This window comes from Carassius gibelio, chromosome B16 (genome assembly GCF_023724105.1).
Source record: "Carassius gibelio isolate Cgi1373 ecotype wild population from Czech Republic chromosome B16, carGib1.2-hapl.c, whole genome shotgun sequence".
In the NCBI taxonomy this organism is placed as follows: Eukaryota; Metazoa; Chordata; class Actinopteri; order Cypriniformes; family Cyprinidae; genus Carassius; species Carassius gibelio.
Window position 1 is genome coordinate 26,720,349 of NC_068411.1, and position 19,275 is coordinate 26,739,623.

General features: G+C 38.2%; 1 protein-coding gene across 1 annotated transcript in view; it reads right to left on the reverse strand.

Annotated features, from left to right (window-relative positions):
* LOC127974705 (oxidation resistance protein 1) overlaps window positions 1-19,275 on the reverse strand; it is a 129,719-nt gene that overhangs the window by 102,511 nt on the left and 7,933 nt on the right. The window contains exon 2 of the mRNA XM_052578164.1: window positions 13,257-13,322. Coding sequence (XP_052434124.1) covers window positions 13,257-13,273 — 17 coding nt within the window. The 5' untranslated portion in view covers window positions 13,274-13,322. The remainder of the gene's footprint in view (window positions 1-13,256; window positions 13,323-19,275) is intronic.

Genomic DNA, 19,275 nt, shown 5'->3' on the forward strand with positions numbered 1-19,275 from the left:
TTCTTGTTCTCTCTCTGTTGTGCTTCCACGTTTGTCACTAATCACCGGCGTGTAAAAAGACACTTATGCTCTATGTCATTCACCAGACCGCCTACAACAGATAGGAGAAGTGAAAGAAACATGTTTATATCGTTTTAAATATGGATCTTTTTCTTACAAAAACACATCGGTTTGCTACAGGAGGCCTTTATTCACCCCCCAGAGCCAGAGCCATTTGAGGCACATTTTAAATTTGGATAGATGCGCTTTATTCGACTACTTTTGGACTGTTGAACAAAAACACTGAGGCATTATGAGGCTTGTAAGATCAAGGATATTTTTTATATAACTCTGACTGGATTCATTCAAAAGAAGAAAGTTATATACCTGTACACCTAGAATGCATTTAAAGGGGGGGGGGGGGGGGTGAAATGCTCGTTTTCACTCAATATCCTGTTAATCTTGAGTACCTATAGAGTAGTACTGCATCCTTCATAACTCCAAAAAGTCTTTAGTTTTATTATATTCATAAGAGAAAGATAGTCTGTACCGATTTTTCCCGGAAAAACACGACCGGCTGGAGGCATGACGTGTGGGCGGAGCTAAAGAATCACGAGCGCCAGTAGGCTTTTGCGTTGAAAGCGTTTGGAAGCTGTGACAAGCTGTCTGATGGCTAACAGTCAGATTTAGCCGTTTATTTATGATCCAGAATCAGATCCAGAGGCTGAAACTGAACGAAAGCAGCAGCAGCAGCAACGACTCGCTCCGAGCGGGGCTCGAACCCGGGTCTCGGCATGGGAGGCGGACGCACTAACAAGAAGGCAGAAATATGTGAAGCAGTTTTACTCACCGCCTGCGGTTCCAACACACGATCGTGACCCTTTTTCGTTGGGATTGCATCATCCTTAAGAAATAAACGATACGCAAATCCGTCGTCAAACTGGGCCTTGTTTGTAAAACAAGCATCTTCGAAATGCAGGAAACAAACACAAACACTTGCACAACTCCGTTGATGCTCTGTAAAAATAAACTCCATCCACTGGTCCCTTAATGCTGTTTTTTTTTTTTTGGTAATCTGTGCAGGGTTGTCTTGCCCTGGCAACCAAAAATACACTTCTTTTGTGACATTTTGCGACGCTCTCGCTCTGATCAGTGAATGCCTCTGCTCTCAGTGCTGTGCTATACGGGAGCGCGCGCTCTTCCGGCAGAAGTGCCCTCAGGACCCATATAAGGAAATTCCGCTCCATCCAACGTCACACAGAGCCATACTAGAAAAAAAATTTCCAAAACTTGTGACAAACCGGAAGGGGTATTTTTGGAACAGAAATACTCCTTCAAACGTACAACTTAATTTTTGAAACTTTGTCCATGTTTAGCATGGGAATCCAACTCTTTAACAGTGTAAAAAACTCAGTATGCATGAACTATTTGTTTAACAAACATTTCCCATTCAAACTTATTTGTTTAAGGACTAGGATTCAACAAAGTGTATTCAGACCCAACACTATAAATCAGCCATTTGAACAAATTGTTTGAATGAACAGCAAGATCTAAAACCAGTCAAGGTACCAGCACAAAAACACACCCCGCAATCATTTAATTATCGTTATCGAAGGACATAAATATATCTTTTTTGTCAATACCAAACACCCTGTAACTTGGCTTTTAGCTAATTCAATGTTGTGAGTTTGGGGGAGGGGCTACCATAATCAAAGTGGGTGTGTCAGTAGGTGTGTTCATGAAACCTGTCTGGAAACAATTGTTGCTTTCACAGTTCAACTTGATGACACAATACAACGTGAAAAATCTCTGAATAGACGTTTTTGCATAATTGTGCTCATCTACCAAGGCACACAGTAATTTGCTTGGCCTTATAGACTAAAAATATATGCCACAGCTGGCGGGGAAAGTCTTTGCAAGGCCCTGTAATGAGCTCTGTCACATCAGCATGGCCCAGCAGCGCCTGTGGTTGTCTCATGTCACTTCCCATTCGCCACAGCAGCCACTGAGCGCTCCAGTGAACCACCAGGAAGTCAGGACAGCTCCGCCATCTCTCGCCTATTCTGGGTTCACTGCTTCCTTGGGCCGCCTCGAGGCCTGCATGCCTTACTGAGCTGAAGGTGAAACAGAGCAGCATTTATCAAGCTTCACCGGTTTCACGGACATCTACCTTGAGCGGCAAAGACTGCGGAATAATCAAAGTAATCGTATCAATCTGTGTGAATCATTCTTTACTTATATAACACTTATGCAAGCAGTGTTCACAATTGTTGTGTTTGGATGCTTTCATCAGCTTGTTTTTTATTTCATGAACTGCATCCCGAATGACCCCACTATACACTATGCACTTATACACTTATGTACTCAGCCATGTAGTGTATCGATTATATACGGTTATTTTGTCATTAATAATTTGAATCGGATATCCCCTCCCCCTTCCTGATGTAATTAAAGCTGCCCAAATTGGAGTGCATGAAGTGTCCAACTTTACACATTTTTTTCTTCTCTGTTATTTAATTGCATCATCTGGTTATTTAAAGCTGCGGTAGGGAACTTTTGACGCTCTAGCGGTTAACGAACAGAACTGCTTGCGTCTTGCGGAAGAACATCGTAGCCAGAAATACTTCTCTCTGTTTATGTCTATGAAGAATCACAAAGGTACTGGGTTACTCCGCCGCGGTACCCCCGAAGCAATCTAAAATAGTCAGAATATAAACACTTATTATAGGTGTACCCTAGTGATTCAGGACAAGCTAAAAACACGGTTTGGAAAATGGATTCATGGTGTACTCACTTATTATATACATTTTTCTACATTTTGAACACAAACAAAGTTACGGACCGCAGCTCTGATTGGTTGTTTCTTACCGGGAGCGATGGATTTCTGCAAATGGCAATAGAACCACTGGGAGGAGCCAGAGGAGCTTGATTTTTTCACAGATTATCTGTCTCATATTCTACTGTCAGGACATAAAGACAGGTTTAACAAATATGTAAAAAATATATTTTTACAAAAGTTACCTCCTGCAGCTTTAAAGTGCACTTTTTATTTTTGGAATGTTCAGTGTGAACACACTACTCACAATATTTATACTACAAAATGTTATAGAATAGTGCATAAGTACAGTATTTGGGACGCACTTATGCAGTGTTCCAAGGGATAATCCAGACAAAAAAGGAAAATTGTGTCATCATTTACTAACCCTCATGCAATTTCGAACCTGTGTGACTTTCTTTCTTCTGTGGAACGGAGAAAAATATTTTTTGAAGAACACTGTGAACCAAACAACATTGGGGCCCAAACCCAAATCTCAAAATATCTTCTTTCATGTTTTACAGAAGAGTATTAAAAGTTTAAAGAGCTTTATAATAACAAGATGGAGAAAAAATTGGTCCATACAATAATACGGTCATCTGTTGCAGCTGCATAAAGATGATTTTTTTCCTTACTTCTTAGTTTCATAGGACATCAAGGTCTTTTTTTATTAAAAAAAACAGGGAAACAATTATTCTTAACAATATGACCCACTTATGTCAAATCTATAGCATGCACTGAACAATCACCATGTATTTACACATCTAAATGTCATCGAACACGTGGTCTCATATATTACATAAGAGACAATTAACTACCAGCTGTGTCCCTGAAGAAGTGCTGCTGAGTTTAGAGATGAAGTCATTAGATTTTCAGCTCATCTCCTGGCATTTCATTCTTCCTTAATCTATGAGTCATTTTCTCATATGCGTACAGCGGACAGCGCTGACCTTGGTTTATAAACACAAGCGTACAAGAGAAGCGAACCAACGCTGGTTCTGATCAATATTATCAGTGACTTTGAAGGATGAATAAACCTCATTAGAGCACATTTAAAGGGCAGTACGAGCATTTAGAGCAGGTGATAAGTGCTATCTATAACTGAGACTGAGACTTACAGAAAAATCTCTGACAATCGCAGATGCAAAATGTTTCAGCTGCAGACCTGTATGAGTGAACTTACAGGTATGTGTATATTTAATGATTTGTGAAATGTTGTTAAATGAGACTAAAGATGTTTATTCGCTTGTGCACTCACATTAAGGGAATATTCTAGGTTGAATAAAGTTATAGGTACATTGTTAAATGTTTTTAATAATAAAAATTTTTTTGGGTTCAATACAATTTATAATTAGTCAGCAGCACATGCTGCATAAAGTCAATTTTAGGTAAAAGAAAACAATTTATTCATAATAGCTAACTAAATGTTAAGCTCATATTTCAGTTAACTTAATAATTAGACTTGATTATCTTATAAATGTTAACTTTTTTTAATAAAAATGTAATTATTTTGAATAAATTATAATTTCATTAAAACCTTTGAGCTGTAAATTTGTCTAAATTAAATTAGATAATCATTAAATAAACATTTTATAAACAAATATATCATTTTTATTTTTTATTATTATTTTATAAGTATACATTTTGAGCTTTAAAGTTGTCTAACTTAATTAGATATTAATATTAAATAAACTACTTTATTTAAAAAAAAATATTGTTATCTTAATCATATAAAACAATGCATTATTTTTTACTATTTTGTTATTACACTTTTTACTATTTAAAAAAAAATTCTCACCAATATTAGCGGAACTATTTTACATATCTTCCTTTATTTCAGTCTCTGTATTCTTCAAACAAGTAGTGTGGTGGATTGTCACTGAGGTTGCATCAAGCCGTGTAGAATCAGGGCGAGTGTGTCTAGAAAGAAAACAACAAATATAAATGTTTTATCATCCCAGCAGTGTGCAGCTCTGTCAGGAATCATTGAGAGATGCTTCAGTGCAGCTGGAGGACGTTGTGGGGCTCATAAGGACGGTTTGTTTGTTCATGATGTGACACTGACATGTGCCACAGACACGTGACACTTCTCGGTCTGACGCCAGGACTTGAGATGAGCATGAAAAAGATGTGACATGATCTGAGTTAGCCTACTTAAGTTACTGAACTTAACTGTACTAAAAACTGACTTATGGCTGTTTCACATTGCAAGCGTGAGTGGTGCCTGAGCAGCGAGTGAGCGTAACTATAGCGTCACTGCAGCTTGTACTCAAGATTAACATGAGATTAGGTGAAACGGTCTATGTTATGTACCCTTTAAACTCCATTTTTTCCCCGTTGTTATGTAGCTTGCAATCTCTCCCAAATCAATGTCCCAAATCACTATGCATGTGAATGGTTGTGAATTAACCTAGGCTTAATAAACACAATGAAAACCGGTGCCTTTGTTCATAGGACCTGAAGCTTGGGTTTAGGCTCGCAGCGATGCATACAGGAAAAGGAATCTCCTGCAGAAGCTCCTGGGGTTACAGGAAACAGCCTCACACATACTGCTCTATGTGAAACATCTCCAGCTGTCTGAGAGATGCTTCTCATCCTCTATCCACAGCTGGAGGGACAGTCAGAGAAACACCTCGCTGCTTCAGAAACACCAAGAGCCAAGATTGCCAGTCTAGATACATTAACATTGAGGAGTCTAACAATTTTTTTGTTCATTTATAATAAAAAAAAACTATATTTACACTACCATTTAAATGTCTGGGACCAGTATGATTTATTTTTATAAAGAAATTAACACTTTTAACAAGCATGGATGCATTAAATTGACCAAAATTGACAATAAAGACATCTATAATTAGTGCTGTCAAACAATTAGTCATGATTAATTGCATACAAAATAAGTTTTTGTTTGCATAATATGTGTGTTCTCTGTATATTTATTATGTATATTTAAATACACACACATACAGTATATATATATATATATATATAGAAAATATGTACATGCCTATATTTATATTGACATAATTTATACAATAAATAAATGCATTTAACATAAACAACATATTCTTCTGAAATATATACATGCATGTGTGTATTTATATATACATTAATATACACAGTACACACATATATATTATGCAAACAAAAACTTTCTTTTGGATTAATCACAATTTGTTTGACAGTACAATTTATAATGAAACAAAAGATTTTGATTTAAGCTTTGTGCTGTTCTTAAAACTTTCTGTTAATCACATAATCATGAAAAAATGGTTTCCACAAAATTATGAAGACGACTGTTTTCAACATAAATAATAGTAATAAAATTTTATTGAGCAGCAAATTAGCATATTACAATGATTTCTGAAGGACACTGAAGACTGGAGTAATGATGCTGAAAATAAAGCTTTGCATCACAGGAATAAATTACATTTTAATATATATATAAATAAAACAATTATTTTTAAATTGAAAAAATATGTCACAATATTACTGTTTTAAGCCATACAACTAAAATGACTTGTGCTCAGCGAAGATTTCTTTAATGATAGCCTGCCCTACATGAAGCAGCAACAGGTAATAAACAGTGCACAAGAACATCAGAACATACGCAAACTGATGACGATAGACTTGAGTGCAATCAGAGAAATATCTGTCATGACTCTCTGGGGTCAAATGAGACTCATTTAAAGTGCTTTAAGCTGCTTTGGAGAAGCTTTAGATAAAAGGCAAGTTGTGAATCACAGTCACTGACCTACACATCCCTTTTCCCACACATTAAATGCTCAGTTCCACAACCTAGTGAGCTGCCTACATAGATTGCCATGCCAAGCATCATTGCCTTGCCAAGCATCAGGTGTCCTCACAAAGTTTGTTTCAAAAGGTTACTTTCTGAGATACCTTTTTATGGCCAAATTTGTATAAGAAAGCACTGCATGCATCCAAAACTATGGATGACATGGGAGAATATTTCATTTTTAGGTCGTTTAAAGAATTCTAATCAAGGGTCTAGTGTAAATTCAGAAATGATTTGATACTGGAAGTATAAGAGGGGAAAGAAAACTGCTGACGCAAGCTCTATAGAGACACACATTTTAAAACGGCCTGTCATGTCTGCTGAAAATATACTCACAAGATTGATGTATTCTACTCAGCAACCGTGGCTGTAAATACAAAAACTGGCACGATTCTATATCTACATCTCTTTCTGATTATCTAAAGGAATAGTTCGCTCGAAAATAAATGTTTTGTGTCTTTCTTTACTCGCCCTAGGAAGAAATAAAAGTAAAGGAACAACATGAGGGTGAGTAAATAATGACACAATAAGCAACCTTGAAAGCAACCGCTGTTTTCAGTAAGAAATAAAATTAGAAATTAAATGAAGTGTTAATGTGAGGATGCAGGGCTTCTTGTCATCTTATTTCAATACATGATCATGGCACACACAACACAACACCCACTGCAATCATGGGAAAACCCAGAATACCATGATGAAAGGATCGAGGGGGTCCTGCTCTCTACCTCGCACGGGGACTGCATGGGACCCTGGCTGCAATACTGTCCAATCAGATGGTAGAATTCAACTACAACAAATGACAAAGCAAAGTTTGTCCTCACAAATCATTAATGATATATACTGTATACGTCATCAGATGAAGTCTATCTGAAACACAAGGTACAAAACCAATAGCTGGTGCCAACTTAGTGTTAAAAACACTTAAAAAGAACTGTGCAAATATTAGCACAGAGAGGTGGAATGGTGATAAATTACAGTACATCCAGAAAGGGAATATGTGGAAAAGCATTCCAATGGAAAACGGTGTTTTGGAATAACCTCTGGCCATGATCAGAGTCTCTTTGAAGTTAAAGTGGTGGCCTAAAAAAATAATCCCATTAAAATGGGGCTTCATATACTGGGGCATAAAAAATGCTTCAGCATTCGACTATGGAGAAAAAAACTACCGTATCCCTGCTCTGAAACAGACACGGAGGGAAGCTAGACTCCTTAATAGACGGTGAGCAGCATGCTGATAAATGGATGTTATAATGCAAACCTAATGCAAATAGTCATATAAAAGAGATTCCACTCACTATAGAAAGAGTTTTTTTTGGGTCAGTGGCTCTGGTTTGAAAAACAGCGAGATGTCTTGATGTCTACCGCCTACACAGGCATCTTTACTGAAATGGAACCTAACAGATTTGGGACACTAAAAAAAACAGCAACTCCACAGGTCAACAACCAGAGCTGTTCATGCGACGCACACGGTAGACTTTACTCACAATTGATTTCAATGAAGTTTGGCATTAACATCTCACTAAGATACTCGAACCAGAAATAAAATACACAGCACTCACAAAAATTGGATAAAATAGTACATTTTAATTAGAATCAAGTATTTTTTATTCATCATAAAAAAAGAGAAATTATTTTACCAACTAGCACTTTGTCCACCATTTTTAATCAATATTTTCCCCTACCGAGTTTGTTATAGTGATTTCTGTTACTTGGGAAGAATACAGACACCATTCTGCTTTGGAAATTGAACAAAATAAGGTATCTTAAAAAATAAGTCTACCTTTCGCAAACAGCATTTTCAAGTGTGAAGACGAGTCAATCTGAAAAATGTATTTAAAAAAAACGAACAAACATTTTAATTAGTAGGCACTTTACAGATATAATCAGCAAATCAGAATTATCCTATATTTTTTGAGTGTCTGAGAACTTAATTTTCTACAGCGGAAAACGATACTATCCCATCCTCATCTAATGTCTCTAGAGCTTTAAATAAATTTGTTTTGGTCTTAGAGATTTTAATATAGGTCAGGGAATTGCATCGGGAGCTGCATTCATTTTGAAGTGTGTAAAAAGCCACCGCTCTGCCCTAAAGATGTAAATGCAGTTGTGGTTGCCTGTTAACTAGTGAAAACACATACAGTCCCATTACTATGGGAAAAACAGAATAATAATAAAAAAATATATACTTTTACTGTAAAACCTAAAAACAAACAGTTTATTGTGTAAAACTGGTTGTAAATGACTGTCCCTCAGTTCTGCTTGATATAGTAAATATCACTCGTGCATATGTATTGTGCATCATCTCCAATTAAGCTAAAATTGATTGGAGTGATTATGCAAAATGTTCTCATAGTTTAATCTTAACTGCATATATCCCTAAGCCACAGCAACTAGAAAACACAGATAGATGACTCAATGTGCGTCAGCAAGGACCCTAAAATGTTGAGAAGACTCTTACAGTAACAGACAGGACAGAAGCAAACACATTATAAACAAACAGATCAGACAAGCACGTTCAGCTGCCAGTGGTGTCGTCAATCACACATATCAACAGCTGAAGCGTGTATGTTCATGTTAGGCAGAACAGATTAACAAGACAAAACCTCGCATCCATAGTGGGTATCATGTCTGATTCTGTGCATACTATTCACCATCAGGAAATTGTGAATGTGAAGTTGCTGCTGTCAGTCAAATCAAATAAATTCATGATGTGCCTGTGTTTGTTTGTTTTTTCTTTAAAGTCCTCCATAGAGTTTCTGCAGAAAAAAAAATACAACATTAAAACAACCTGGCAATCTTTGTTATTTTGGATTTGATCAGACTGCAGATGTTCTTTTCTCTCACCTGACAACTTACCGTGAAAGTGTATTTTGCATTATTTTAAATAAAATATTTTTTTGTTTCTATGACAACAAAGATATTCAGCCATTTTTTGCCTTTTATGACAAACAGCCCAGATTAGTCACTGAGTCACTTGCAATGTAATGCACAAGATAAATCTTCATCTGTCACAAAGACGTGAAGAGAATTGTGATTTTCTTCTCATATTTTCATTTTGGTGGCTTTATGTAAGGAATAATTCACATATGTGTCACCACGGGAAATTTTGGAAGAAATCTCTTACACGTCTCAAGCACAGACTACAGTTCTTACAATTCAACTTAAACCATCTAATGCTGCAATTCTTAATAAAGTTAAAGTTATAGGCCTTTATTTCATTTACCAGTCAAAGCCAATTGTTACTTGACTTTGTCATTTGCCCAGTGTTCATTCTGGACCCTGAGTGCACAGCACACAACCAAAATTGTGTGAAAATTATTAAACGCATCTTCTGTAATCTGACAAACACACTAAGAATAACTCACAAACACCTCCCCTTTATGCTAATGAACAGAACACCAATCAAAATCACCCTCAGGAAAGAGAACAGCAGGGGAGCGTAATCGGTTGAGCTTCTCACATCTCCACCATTTCATCTCAGAATTGCAAATCATTCCCAATGACAATCAGGATATCTGTGCATTTGTAGGTCATTCTGCCCTGATTAGATCATTGTGCTTTTGAAGAGGACCGAATATCCCTCCGTGCCTCATGCTCTTCGAAGAACGTCTTCTGCATTTGCAAGTTACAACTAATCAAGTGTGGGTCACTGATGTCAGTGCTCTCTATGGCAAGGTTAGGGAGTTTGATTTGTGCCCATATTACACATGGGAACAGCGTGGCGTTGATTGCTGCAGTCAACGTCGTGTCTGTGATTTGTCTTGCATCAATTTTGCTTCTGACAACAGCGGCAGGTCTAGAAGGAGCATCAGCAATAAGCAAGTAATCAAAGAAGAGGGTATAGTTTAGAATAAAAATTCTGGCTAATACCAGTAAACTGATAATACTTTTTATGTCAAGGCCGATAACTGGAGAAAACACAAAGTTTGTCTATAAATACATAAAAACTACTACACAAAAAATGTCAACAAATTGTTTAAATGCTACAAGTCAATTCATATGAATAGCAAGTGAACACAAAACAAGCAATGAGATGAAAAATTTTAAATGCGGGGAAAACTCCAGCTTAAAATAAATAAATATTTTTTAAATATTTGCTGTCAAACGATTAATCGCATCCATATATATATATATATATATATATATATATATATATATATATATATATATATATATATATATATATATATATGTATAAATATTAAAATATTTATAAAATATACATTATGGGTGTGTATTTATATATACATAAAAATACATATTACACACACATATAAATGTAAACAAACTTTCATTTTGGATGTGATTAATCACCATTAATCTTTTGACAACACTAAACTAAATAAATAAATAAACAATATTACAAAATTCCTTCATACTAATGAAGTACATTGTGTCCTATTTTAACAGATATTTTTACATTTGTTTCAAATACTGTAAAGATTTTTAATTTCATTCAATTTGTATGGGCATGTTTTCCCCACACAAGCAATGTAAATGATTTAGCAAGTTGCCTGCTGACATATTTGTGTCAAATTAAATCACCTCCAAAGTTTTTTCTTTTTTTTCCATGAAGAGAAGAATCTCTGTGACACTACGATCTAATTCCATTCATATAATGTCATTCAGCCTGAAAGTATGACATCCACAGCATCACACCAAACCTATCTGTCTCCTGTAGCTCAAGAGTCCAAGTCAATACTGCTTTAATATTGTGACAGCACTCACCGGGGGCGACAGCAATTAAAACCCTGTATGTGACAGCTCAGTCTCCACATCCTAAGAAGGCTGTTTCCTGCTTCAGCAGGAAGTCACTGGTGCATACTTCAGTCAGTGCACAGGAATCACACAAGGATTTAGAACTAAATTAAACTATAATGTGATTTGTTTCAAAACAAACCTTGAGGGTGAACCTTCTTTCTGTTACCCAGAGTCAGCTAAATATTTGCTGGATTTTAAGGGATGGTGTAACTACAGGAGGTCTAGATGATTTGGGTGACCGCAATGTGACGACTGCGTAATGAGTCCTGTGCCCGGGGCATCGGTGGAAGGGTTTAGCTCTTACTGCCTGAGCTCATTTCAGAACGTAAACATTGCTAAGTCTAATTAGAGGAAGCCTTATCTGCCGCCCAGAGCACATACACATTACTGCGACCTCAAAGACAACTACGGTTCATTTTTCATGAGAAGACTGATGGCTGGGCAACATTTTTAATGAGCTGCTCCAACTGTAATGCATTTAATAAACAATCCCAAAGATGAAGGATTCAATTTAGCTGTGTTCCCATTACAGTTTAACAAGCGCATGTAAACATGAGCCATTAAACTGTTGATGAGAACCCAAACCCAAACAATTAAAGAGCTCTATTTTGGATGCAGATTGATTTTAAACCATATGATCATGTATGTTCACTCAAATTCTTGAATCGATTTTGCTTAACAATCCTCATATGGCTGCTGTTCTTTCTGTTGGTTGTGCATCTTTTTCTTCCACACTTTTTCCTTCAACTCAACTTTCTGTTAACATGCTTTGATACAGCACTCTGTGAAAAGCCAGCTTCTTTGGCAATGAATGTTTGTGGCTCCTTGTGAAGGGTGTCAATGATTGTCTTCTGGACAACTGTCAGACCAGCAGTCTTTCCCATGATTGTGTCGCCTGGTGAACCAAACTGAGAGACCATTTTGAAGGCTCAGGAAACCTTTGCAGGTATTTTGAGTTGAAAAGCTGATTGGCATGTCACCATTTTTTTATTTGTTGAGATAGTGTATTGGTGGATTTTTGTTAAATGTGAGCCGAAATCATCACACTTAAAAGACCCAGAGACTTAAACTATTAAATATTAAAGGAGAAGAAAAGGTGGATTTTTGTATGCAAACAAAACGTGTCAAAATTAATCTTTCTTTACACTTGGTCTACTATTTATTGCTGCCAAACATTATGAAAACCAAAAAAACCTAAACTCATTTACAGTACTAATGGGCGAACTGAACTAGAACCTGAAAATCATGTTTCTCTGATCTAGAATACTGTGATCATTGTACAAAACCGCTTATAGAAAGCCAAAACTCATGAGAATCATCACTTGAGAAATTTGCTCTTATGACTAATACACTTTAATTTGTTTGAATTAGTAAGTAGGCCCAAATCTGTACTGTGTGATCAACAAAATTTCTCTGGCACTCATTAGCATGGGAAAAAAAATAATATGTTAAAAAATCTTCCCAGTAGGCTTCTTTACTTCCACAAGCTATCAATTACGTTTGTTTGTGGCGTCAAACTTAGCATGTGTCTCTGTGCATTGACCCACAAGACGCGTGATCATATTCGGTTAGATGAGTCAAACATGTCTTTTGACACTCTGAAAACATGCCTGCAATGGAAATACATTGAAAGGAAATATATGCTTGAATGAAATAGTTAAATACAATGTGTCATTGCATTGAAATTATGAAAAAAGATTGACAAAAATGGGTGAACGCTACACACATTCAGAGAATGGCAGCAAAAATGTAATAAAAACTCAAGTTTATGCCTTTACATTAATTGTGAGTCAATTATCATCTACAACGATTAAATTATGACAGAAACTCTAGTCTTCCAAATCACTGTAAATTTTGATAAAAAAAATCACAAAAACAAGCAACAAACAACTGTGTCGCTCTCACCTTTTGGTGCTGAACATGTTGGCAGGACGTTGGCCTCTGACTCAAAGATTTCCTTCTGGGAAAAACCTGAGAAAGCAACCAGACACAGAAAGGATATTAAGAGCAGATATGTGAAGGTGACCTGAGCCCAAAACAACACTGATTATGTCCCCAAAAAACAAATACACACACACACACACACACACACACACACACACACACAAATCTCACATAAAAGATTAATAAAAAAAGCTGCTAAACTAGAAAAACTCATAGTGTATGTTCATTTTTTAACCAAATATAAAGACAAATACCATATATTAAGAAATAAGGAACCCAAAATTATTATTTTGGACACATTTACAGATATTAAAAGTGACCAGAGGATAAAGAACAAACTGGCTGATTAATGTCTAACTGAAGTACTTTGAGCTTAATGATCTTAAACGCTCTCATTAAAGGCTTAGTTTAATAGTTTATGTGAATTGATGAATAATTCATTATCACACTGGTTAAATGTTGTGAGATGTTTGCTGAGCGTAAGCTGTACTCCATCTAAAGACAGAAGGGAGAGTTTGCAGTCTTCTACATCTGTTAATTGGGTGAAATTAAAAAGTGTTGTCAACACTGCATGGCCATTCAAGACAGAATACTTGTAAAATACTGTACATTATATACTGTATACAGCCTATTTTTTTTTAAATATGTTAATAGCATTTTATAGTACATAGATTTAAAGTGCGTAAATAGTATGTAAAGATAAATATTACAAAAAGTAATATGCCAGACTAAGGTATGTGCCGATACAAAAATAAACCTGCCCAAAGAAATATTCACTTGGAAGAGTTTGGAAGAGTTGATAAGTGCAAAAGCCAATGTTTTGGGAGCAGACAGAAAAAAAAAGTACATGAATTTGCTTTTTGGCTTCTGGAGATGTGCACAACTCCAACACCTCAACTCTCCTTGGAAACACATTTTGTGAGTCAAAAGAGCAATTGCACATTCTCCTTCTAGAAAGCTTTGAAAATACAGTTTTACAGTTACAACTTGTGAGTTGTGAATGAGGTCCAATGCTAGTATTGCTACAGTTGCATATGGTAAAAAAAAAAAAAAAAAATACAAAATTGCTTTCTAATAAAAAACACACCATAAAAGTAAAATAATAAAATGATATTAAAAATGGGCAAAAATAATGGATCATTTATATATATATATATATTTTTTTAATTTTTTTTTTTACGCACCGTGTCAAATGAGGACAAATAGTCATTGAATAGTGTAGTGTATGTGTACAGTAGTGTCAATGGTTTGTTGTTTTATTCCTTTTAATGTCCAGGTCCACAGACACGCAAAACATTGGTCTATTTTAAGAGCTGTGTGTTGTGTTGAGTTCTGGGAAAACACAGAAAGATGGCAATGATGAACAGCATTGAATCATGGGATTTCTCCTGTTCGGTATTCCACTCTGACTTTCACACTCTGATCTTCACTTGCTGGTCTAATCTAGTCTATTTTTAACCCAACACATCTGAGACACGTGTGGGAGGAGAAAGGAGATGTGAAAAAAACAAAACAGAAAGCCTGTTGAAGAAAGACTTATAAACATAAAAGCTTTGGTACCTGCAGCAGGTGTGTATATATATATATATATATATATATATATATATATAAAATCAGTTCCCTTTCAGTCGGTCACGTTCTACGTTACGTCAGAAAGAGACAGACAAAATGGGATCTCGCCCGAGAGCCCAATCACCTTCGAGTGGTTACAAAACGAGCCAATGGTACACCGAGTACCTTGGTCTGGGGAATTTGCATCATGAGCTCTGCCTCGCAGAGCGGGTATATAAGGAGCAGCGCGAACAACTAGCTTTAAAACTTTCACTTCAGAGCCGAGCACATCGCTTGCTGTTTTCATAGGATTGGTTAAAGATGAATCAACTAGTGTTGGTGTGACGGTGCGATTCAGCGGTTCGTCTGGGTTTCCTGCATCAGCTCCTGCATTCCCCTGAGCGCTTCAGCACCTCTAAAAGAGCTTTTTCTATTAAGCTAAAAGAGTAATGGGCTGAATTTGCATCTTTTTAAAGATGTCATTCCGCCCGTGTTGTCTTGGTGCGGTGGATATATCGCTCCTTGTAACGGCCATGATCGCTGATCATGTGTCTGGGCTTTCAGCACACTGAGACTACGTTTGTGGATGGCTCATGTTCTCATTGCGGGGACATGACCATCATGACCATCAAGATTGAGACTCGATTACCTTAAAAGGTATAGAGTCCCCTCTACCACACCCGCTCTAGCTCCTCTACCCGTAAGAGGGCAACTTCAGCTGGTGGCCAGGGTGATCTGAGGGTTACCGTGTGGGCTTCCCCGACGAGCCAGCCGCCCTCACAAACGCCACAGCCGGATGAGTTTGCTGGTCCCTCTCAGGCTTCTGACATCTCATTCAGGGCTCGGGAGGAGGACCTTATGTCGATCGCCGCATCACAAGGCAGGCTTGAGTCCTTGGGAGATGAGGATTAATCTGCGTTGCCTGCTTCTGGAGTGCCACCCTTGCCGAGTCCGATTCCGAGCTGACGGCCGTGCTTTCCCGGGCAGCTGAGAACATCGGGCTTGAGTGGAATCCTCCACCCTGTCCCGAGCTCTCGAGGCTGGATGATTGGTTCCTGGGGGCTGCTCGTTCTGACCAGTTCATGGAAGGCACCTTTATCTGCCTGAAACCGTTCTGGTACTTCCACCACCTTCACTGCCCCAGATGGTGGAGCGACCGAGGGGTATGCTGTGTCCGCAGTTGCCCTCCAAGGTCTGTAAGTTCTCATCCACGCCTGTGGCCATGGATTACAGAGCTGCGGGCCAGGCCGCTTCTGCCCTGCATGCCATGGCCTCCCTCCTCCACTCCTGCTCGGCCACAGCAACAGCCTTCAACGCGGCCGCAGCGAGGAGTCAGTCACAGAAGGGTGGTGCAGCCCATCTCTGCTCCAAAACTTGCCAAAGTCCCCTCTTGGGACCTCGCAGTGGTTCTATCGGCACTGCAGAAGGCTCCCTTTATCTTTGAAAACTGCGCTCCTGATGACTTTGGCTTTGGTGAAGAGGGTCGGGGACCTGCAGGCATTTTCAGTTGACGAAGAGTGCCTGGAATTTGGCCCGGCCAACTCTCACGTTATCTTGAGACCCCGGCCTGGGTACATGCCCAAAGTTCCTACCACTCCTTTTAGGAATCAGGTGGTGGGCTTGCAAGTGCTGCCCCAGAGGAGGCAGACCCAGCCCTGGTGCTGCTCTGTCCAGTACGTGCACTCCACACTTACGTAGACAGAACTCAGTGCCTTAGGACCTCAGACCAGCTCTTTGTCTGTTACGGAGGCCAGCAGAAGGGAAAGGCTGTCTCCGAGCAGAGGTTACCCCAATGGATAGTGGATGCTACTGTCCTGGCTTATCAGGCTCAAGACCTGCCATGCCCCCTAGGGGTGAGAACTCACTCAACTAGGAGTGTAGCTTTCTCCTGGGCGCTGGCTAACAGACATCAGTAGAGCTGCGGGCTGAGCGACACCTAACACATTCACAAGATTTTATAATCTCCATGTAGAGCCCGTGTCCTCCCAGGTACTCGCCCCTTCGGGCCAGTAAGGACCTGCTCAGTGTCAATCCGCTTGCTGCACCATTCCACTCCACGGACTGTATACGTGTGCTATTCCCCTCAGGTTAGTTCCTCAGTTCAGAAGCCTGGGTTCCTCCATCACTGTTGATGTCCAGCACTTCTGTACATGCCCCTGCGGTGAGCCCTGTGTGGGACTAGGTGCCTCCCATTTGTTGTGATTCCCCTTCTGGGCAATCCCACATGTGTATGTCCACAGTAAGTCTCTTCGCAGCATGTGTCTTTCCCTTGGCAAGCCCCTTGCCAGCTCTGTCGTTGAAACCTCCACCCTGCGGGCTGGGTACCTCAGAGTTCATGTGTATCACCACCTTGGTGGACACCTGCCCTTGTAAGTCCTCCTCCGAGCAGGCAGCCTGCTAGCATACGTCCAGCTGGAATATGCTACCCAGTGTGTTCTGTGTAAGCTATAGGCCCTCACTCGTGCAGGCCTCATGGCCGGGTCACTGGCTGGTCTCCTCAGCGAAGACTTGAATGCGAATTGTTCGCGCTGCTCCTTATATACCCGCTCTGCGGGGCAGAGCTCGCGATGCAAATTCCGCAGACCAAGGTAGACCTCCTTCAGGGAACGAGGGTTACATACATAACCAAGTCATGTTTTATTCAGTGTTTTATGTCATAAGCCCAGTGCCCACAACAGCAGCGGAAGCAAAGGTCTGTGCTGAGGGAAACATGGCACGTTCAGGTGATTTCATTTTATTGTATTTCCTCTTTTCAGCAGTGAGTCATCCCTCTGGTCGAAGCGTTCAACAGATTTAGAGTGATTTCATCAAAATCCTTTCATCGCTCCAAAGTAAAGTGCCATGGACTGTGTGTTTGTGGTTTCAGAGGGCAGTGGCAAGCTTGTTGAGAAAATGGTGCTATTTAAATTGAAATAGATGGCCCAGTGAACACTACGAGACAGAAGTGTGTCACCTTGATTACATTTAAAGACTTGCAGTTTACACAACTAACTACAGACTAGGTTGACCCCAAAAGTCTTATTGTTCTTTTACAAACTCACACACAAAGTGTAAGAGTTCTTGACAACATCAACAAACAACAGGGAGGAGGGCTTGCAGTCATTTTCTTGTACAGAACATGAAGAACAAGAAGATAAACAGTATGGATGAGACTGCGACTGGGGAGACGTGGGCAGCAGCTTGCTGGCACTTTGATGGCTTGTCTTTTTTTTTTCTTTCCATTGGGAATTGTGGCCCACTGATTCAAGTGTAAAAAAAATAAAAAATTGATGTGAATTATTTTCCCCCTAAGACTATGCTTCTCAAACTATATATTAGTACAACTAAGCATTTACTGTATATCAAGTCTTCATTTCACTAACAGAAAAAAATATAGATGATATAAAAATATATATATTTTTTACATTTCTTGTGATTATCAATGATTCATTTACTGTATTTAATCAAAAATACAACAAAAATGCGAAATACTATTACAATTTAAAATATTTTTTCTGTTTCATTCGGTAATTTAATAGTATCAACATATACATAAAAAATTGTGTCTTTTTAATGTTTTAAAAAATAAGATTCTTATGCTCATCAAACTTATATTTACTGTATTGTTTTAAAAAAATACTGTAAAAATAATATTGTTCATTTTCAGCAGCTCCAGTCTTCAGCATCACATGATCCTTCGGAAATCATTTTAATATGCTGATTTGCTGGAAAACGGTTATACATTTTTGCAGATATAAAATTTTTGTTCAGTTTGAAGTATACTTTATGAATTTCTTCCTCTAAATTATATAAAACAATTATATTTATATATTTTTTTAAACTCTATATGTAAAAAAAAAAAGATTTCTCATGACATGACATGATGTGATAGTTCTATAAAGCTATTGACACCATAACTATTGTGTAAAATTATCTAAGATTATTCAAATTGATGATTTTGGTCATACAACCCACCATGGTATTTAACAATTTCCTTTGTAAATGTCTGAAAACCATGGTACTTTTTAATAGAGGCTGTTTACCACCCTAAAACAAGTGCTTAAATGGAACAAAGATGTAGAATATTACAAAGCAAATTCTGATTCATCCTCATTCTCCTCCCACAATCACCCGCACAGAAAACAAACAAATCATGCATGTTGGAAGGCTTTCTGTGGTCTTAATCACTGCGCGTCTGCAGCGAGGTGACTCATCCTCCACTGTGCTCTCATCATCCTTTACCTGATTCTTACAGAAACTCTTTAAACATGACAACATCTCCAGGGACTAACAGGGGTCAAATGATGCCTGCAGAAACACAATGTGATTATGGAAATTCCCCTCACAATCGCTGCAAATGTGTAAACAGCCCTGCTGTTGATTCTGAACGCTGTGTTTACACTCATTACAGAGGTTCAGTTCTCGTCACAGGCCGCTGTTGTCCTCTGTT